Source organism: Cynara cardunculus (genome assembly GCF_001531365.2).
Source record: "Cynara cardunculus var. scolymus isolate 2C chromosome LG 13, CcrdV1, whole genome shotgun sequence".
NCBI lineage: Eukaryota > Viridiplantae > Streptophyta > Magnoliopsida > Asterales > Asteraceae > Cynara > Cynara cardunculus.
Genome location: NC_037540.1, coordinates 5,386,295 through 5,393,004, shown reverse-complemented (window position 1 = coordinate 5,393,004; position 6,710 = coordinate 5,386,295). Strand labels below are relative to the sequence as shown.

The window sequence follows — 6,710 nt, the reverse complement described above, 5'->3', positions numbered from 1 at the left end:
TATTTTAGATTTTTTATATTTAAAATGAGATGTTTATCTTGTATTTGATTGTGTTTATCTGCAATTAGTTACACGAATTCAGTTATGGGATGAAATCAGATAGAGATGAAATTGTTTAGGAATGAACGGTTTTAAGAGTTTTAAGAGTTTAAGAGTTTTTAAGAGTTTTAGCCAAATGCTTTATAATATAGTATAGATAATAATACAATTATAAGTAAAACCACATTTATGGATCAGTGTTTGTCAATTACTATCAAATTTCATCTCTAAATTTAATTACACTTTTAATCACTACAATTAACACTTTATTTTAGATTTAGTCAATCAGACTAATGCCATTAAAAATAACATTTCAGTTGAGAAATATTTTAATCTTTTAATTGTTTTTTTAAATTTTTATTAAAAATTTTAAAAAAAATATTATATATGTATACATGGAGTCATTGGACAAACAAATATTTTATGAGATTCATGAGATGAGATGTAATTTTGATCACAAATCATATTAAATTAATTAGAAAAGTTAAATAAAAAATGGATATTCCGAGTATTTTGTAAATCATCATTCATCAGTCTCCTCTATTCTCTTTCCTCTCCAACTAAATAATTGTGTGAACAAACTGAAGAATCCAACGAACACATTTTGTAATCATATTGTAAATACTTAGGGGTTGTTTATTAAACGTTTATACAGTAAATGTTTATCTGGGCATATTACCTTATTGGATAAACATGACAATAATTAATAATCTTACCCGGTAAGAGGGATGACAAAAACAGAGAGATTTAATTACTTGGTAAGTGAAAACGACGACCCTAATCCGATAAACACTTATTGCATGAAAGTAGTGCATACGATGTCATTTTAATAGATTAAAATCCTAATTGATAAGTTAAATAAAATGTTTAATTTTACTGTTATACATTTATCGAGTAAGAGCTAGGTAAACGACCTCTTATTTTATTAAAACTTTATGAACACCATTATTCTCTACCAGAACCACAAGATTTTCATTTGTGAACACCTTTTTTAACACATTATGCACTCTTGTGAACGCTTTATAAATTATTGAGTTTGTTACACAATCTTTTATTCCTAGAAAAGTCTTGATCCAAAACATAAAAAGACAAAGAAAATTATGAATAACATAATAGGAAAATAAATTTAAATGATTGGGTCTCTTCAAATAATTGGAGTAACGAAAAAATAAAATTAATTAAATACTTTGTTGAGTTGTAAAAAAAAGGTAAATTAATAATTAATCTTTTATTTTATGTAAGAACTAATTAAGATTAATTATTTCAAATGATCAGTTTGCGTTTTTAAACATTATCATTTTTATTGATCTGTAACTACACTTATTTTTTACGTTTCTTGGGTATGCCCCTCGTAGCTTGTATTGTTTTAGTTTTTGAATAAATTTTTCCAGGGTTCCGTCCCCTTTACCAAAAAGAAACTGCTATTCAAAGATGGTAGTTTGAATTTAATGAATCTCAAATTTTATAGGTTCTAACTTAATTAAACTTTTATATCAGTGTTTAAAAAGGCGCGTCATGGCGTGACATGATGCAAAACTCGTCTCTGTCATTACAAAATAGTTCATAACATTACTGTAAAGCGTGACTCACACCATGGCGTCTTGAGGCACGCCATTCACGTCGTGGTGCCCGTTTTTGTAACACGTGATTTTTTTTCCAAAAAAATATTTTATTTATTTTTCATCTTTTGTGGTTTTACACTTTTAACTTTAGATTTTACATTTTTATAGATCTAATTAATAAAATCACTCACAGTTTCACAAATTAATAAAACGTTATAGACTTACTCTTAAAATGAAGCTAAGTTCTATTTTAAATATTTAATCAAAACATATTTTTATAATAATAATCTATATGATTTTTCTTCTTCTAATATGAATGTACATTTTTTTAATATTATTATCTGATTAGATAATATATAATTTTATATATGACATACAAATTTATCGTTTTAGAGCACGCCTTGAAAAACGTCGCATTCTCGACGTAACATACTTTTCAAAAAAGTACATTTTATTACTTTTTGGGAGGTGCTTTTTTGCATCAACTTGGAAGAAGAAAAGATGATGATGATGATGATGCTGCAGGGTGTTGTGGGGCAGCATTTTTGACTTTTTTGAGATTTGTTAGAAGGGCAATTTTTGCATGTTTAAAAGAGATGATAGGTACCGTACATTTAAAAGTGGAGCTCACAAATTTACATATAGTTCGCAAAAAGCCATTTTATAAACGCCAAAGTCGCAAAAATATGATATTTTAATAATTAATTCTTACTGATGAGTTTAATTATAATTCATAATTTTATTAAAATATTAAATATTTAATCAAAAGGCTTCCTAAACTATTATAGTTTTGTAGTTTGAATTGGAGTAATAATAATCAAAACCGTCACCATCCACCTTATTTTTAGTTGACATTTTCTTCCTCAAGATGAGTTCGTATATAATCCATATATTACAACCCGATTAAGTCAAAAGATAACATACAAAAAAACCAAACTGATAAGAAATCATGTGGTTTAAAAAAATCATATTAGTATTTAATATTTCTATGAAACATAGACTATTTAATTTTAACAAGTAGAGCTTTCAAATGTAAATCAGATACAATTTATATTTGTGATTTTTAAATATTAATCTTGTTTTGCTTAAAAAGAAAAGGTTTTACCCATACATGCTTTCATTTTGTTGTCAAATAGAAACTATGGTAAAATTAATCAAAACATAAAAAGGCTTGTCTTAATCCATAATTGGTGTAAAAATTAATATATCAATCAAGGGGTATTTGTTTCGCATATGGAATTGAAATTCCTCAAATGAATTTGATCACACGCTTGCCTGGTAGGAATTGGAATGAATCTCGCAAAAGAATTATAATCTTCATCTTTGTTGGGGGGGAGGTGGAGATGGCAACTGTAACGACGACATTAGTGGTATGGTGACATTGGTGGTGGGTTGGATGTGGGGTGGTAGTTGTGATGATGATAGTGGTGGGTGGGGTGATGATGACAATAGTGTTATATGGTGTTCAATGGTAGTTTGGGTGGGGTGGGAATAGTAATGTGATGGTGGGGGTGTTAGGGGTTTAGGTGTGATGGTGATAATAATAGCATGGTCGTTGTGGAGTCAGGGAGCATTGGTTAAATTTGCATAACGATAGAATCCAATTCTTTCATTTATGTCAAAAAAGTTGATAAATTCATTAATTTGTAAAATTTAAAAGATTTCCTCAATTTTAATATGTGAATCAAACAAATGAATTGGAATTTGGTCAAATGAATTGATCATTCAAAATCTTTTGAAATCCTTCGAGTTTTGCGAACCAAACAATACCTTCGTGTAACAAATCGTTAATTCTTCATATACCGTTTCAATTTTAGCTACTGAACAAGCTTTTAACCTACGTATACTACACGGTTGATTTTGATGTGACATTTTTTCATGTAAATGAGAATTACAAAATAATGACAACTAGACATTAATTTGTCCGGCCGCTTACTTTAGAATATATTGATTTTTTCCCTTTTTAGTTTTTTTCATTGTAAATTTATAGACATTTAAATTAATAAAATTACAATAAATTAAAAGTTATAAAACAATATTTACCATAATTAATAATGTATTAAATTAACGCCGTGTATAATATATTATATTTTATCAAATAAAAATGTAGGATCAACCAAAAGCCTAGATCAAACGGTCTAGATTGGACTTTTTCATATCGGACTAGCTATCAAGATCGTGCTAGCTATCAAGATCGTACTGTCAATCCGGATTTAGTCTTTATCGTGCAAGATCCAGGTCAGTCTAGACTTTTTTAAGACTGTTTTGATGGAACCGGACTTTTCTCGAATCAAACCGTGCATGTACAACTCTACCTTGAATTGGTCTTCAAGTCACCAAGTTGAATGATCAAATCGTCTGAACAACGGGTTTATATAATTTTAAACTAGATCTTTAAAAGTTATTTTGACGAATTTTTTTTATAGTAGAAGAAGGAATCAATGATCCAATTAACTATGTCTAGTTGGGTTTATACATTGGTAATTAACCTTTTTTCTATCCTTTTAATTGGCATTCACTCAAATTGGATCGATAATGAATTAACTATCGATTAATTAAATCAAATACTTAACAACCAACATTGACTAATCCCTTGATCATTTGTTTTTAATTAGATTCTATTCCTTCGTGGTTGTCTTTGTTCATGAACCTATTAACAAACATATCCGAAATCGTATCCATTGTAATATAATATAAGTTTTGAATCATGTGAAAATGTCTCATTTCGTAAGATCTTTAAGACTATCTTGAAGTCTTAGAAGGAGTTAGTTTTATCACGTCAAACTTTCAATTGGAACCAAACATTCAATTCACGTGAAAAAATAAATCTAAAATTCATATCAAATGTAGATTGGATTTGTTAAAAAGACTTGTAAGTTTGAGCCCAATAGGCTCGTTAGCAAGAAGAGATAAACTACTCAATAAAGCATATATATATAATACGAACAACTAAATCAAGCTCATTGATCTTAATTACCAAAAGACAACGAGAAAGTCAATCAATAGATATATATCATATACATATAAACTATCAACGGATTCACTATCATATCCTCTTCTATTATTTCAATAGGAGTTGTACACTTTGTATGTTTGTAAGTTGTGCAACATTGATTTTCAACAAGCCGGAATGTACAAGTTCTTAATTGGTGGACTGATCAATATGGTAGTTGGTATATATGGTGAAAAGGCGATTGTAGACTACCGTCATCAATTTTATAACGTTTAGAAAAAGTTTAGTTTGATCATACATTCTTTATTAGATGGTCAAATTTAGTTTGTCATCGTTTCTTCCAAATTTTTTCTCACGTTTTTGTAAAAGTTGGAGGTTTTCATAAAAACGATTGTCGTATTATTTAGGATACATAGAGGATACATTTACGAACGTCTCACTATCTTATATCATAATCTCGAGTGAGTTATACCAGGTGTTTTTGGTTTTTGTTTTGTTTAAATGTTCAAATTTAGATCATGAACATGGTCTCAATTGTACATATTACGTATTTGTTAAGAATTCATCATCATGGTATTAGTTTTATCCCTTCTTTTTACCCCAATACACATCTGCTTCTAATTTAATAAGTATCTAAAAAAATGGAATATACGAAACCAGTCCTTCTCAAAAACTCATGCAATTGCATCAACAATGATTTCTTAAGTCAACACCGCCATACATTTGCCGCAGTTGACTTTTCTAGGATGTGACATTTGACGGTCACCAACACGTCATAATTAAATATTAAAGTCAAGGGTCAGATTAGGGTTTCCTGTTGAGACAAAATATTGATTATATATATATTCATAAAAAATATTGAAGATAACTAATGAACGGTCAGACAAGTTGGCTTCCCCCTTGGATCTTTATATATGTCGCATTACCCTCACCAACACCCATCCGAAATACCCTCTTCAAATCATCTTTAATCCGATCGATCAATCTTTTTCCAAGCTAAGTGAATTCTTCGATTCTGCCACAAAGATCTCTCTTTCTTTCTTCTGGGTTCGTAGAAGTTGGTAACTTTGTTGGCAAGATGAGCCCTAGAAAGTTTCTTGATGGTGATCACAAACAACAACAGTTGAGAAGTGGAGTGGTGATCAATGGTCCACGACCGACGCCATTAAAGGTGAAACAAGAGTCTCATACCATTCACAAACAACACCACCACCAGCAGCAACAGATCAAAAGGCCGATCATAATCTACACTTATTCTCCAGAAGTAATCCACACCAAACCTCATGATTTCATGGCTCTTGTTCAGAAGCTCACGGGTCATTCTGGCTCCAAAGATCAAGAAAAACAAGAACAGAAAACCCTAAAGCAAGATCGCAGCTGTGATCGGAAAGATAACGATTCTAATTCCAATGATTCTGGAGTCACACATCAGAAAGATAAGATTATAAAAGACAAGAGTCCGATGTTTAATGCTCCTTCGAGTCCTTTCGTGGCTGATATCCCGCTCTTTACCCCAAATTCAAGTGATTACTTCTGTTCAACTCGACCTTTCTTTCAATTCTCCGATATGGTATCTTCGTCTCCAAACATGACTACTTCATTATCTCCTGGTTCTCTAGTTGAGCTGTTGAAAGGCCTTCCTGAATATTGATGGAAGCACTCAACTCAAATGATTCATTTATCATTAACATCCTTAATAATTTTATATACATATATATATATGTTCATAAACATTGATGTTATTTTTCGTTTTGAAGATCTCAGGATTTCAGAAACAGCCGTGATTAGGGTTAGATTGATCCATTTGTGAATGACAATATGTATTTAATTGTTTAATTTGTTCTTTGGTTTTCTGAAGGATTGTACGTAGATGAATAGATATGAATAAAGTCAATTAAAATTTGATATAACGTAATTGACCATCATATCTGTGAGTGTGAGCAGTAATTTGTTTACCCTACTAATTGACACATTAATTAAGTTGACAAACGTTATAATCAGTTGACAAACTGTGGATTGAATCTAAAGGTTAGGCTTGTTAACCAAGCTATTACGAGAAGTTATTTAAAAAGGCATATTTTTATGGTTAGTTTTATTACCTAAATTTTGTTTATGGGTAATTGCATCGAGACCAACTTATATTTGCACACCGTCTA

At 30.2% G+C, this 6,710-nt stretch overlaps 1 protein-coding gene across 1 annotated transcript; it reads left to right on the top strand.

Moving 5' to 3' along the window:
* Positions 1-5,500: 5,500 nt before the first annotated feature.
* LOC112525827 (VQ motif-containing protein 8, chloroplastic) lies at positions 5,501-6,462 on the top strand. Its single transcript, XM_025136109.1, has one exon. The coding sequence runs from the start codon at positions 5,633-5,635 to the stop codon at positions 6,203-6,205; it is 573 nt and encodes a 190-aa protein (XP_024991877.1). The 5' UTR covers positions 5,501-5,632; the 3' UTR covers positions 6,206-6,462.
* The last annotated feature ends 248 nt before the right edge of the window (positions 6,463-6,710 follow it).

Excerpts from the sequence above, each read along its gene's own strand:
- LOC112525827 (XM_025136109.1), top strand. The coding sequence starts at position 5,633 with ATGAGCCCTAGAAAGTTTCTTGATGGTGATCACAAACAACAACAGTTG.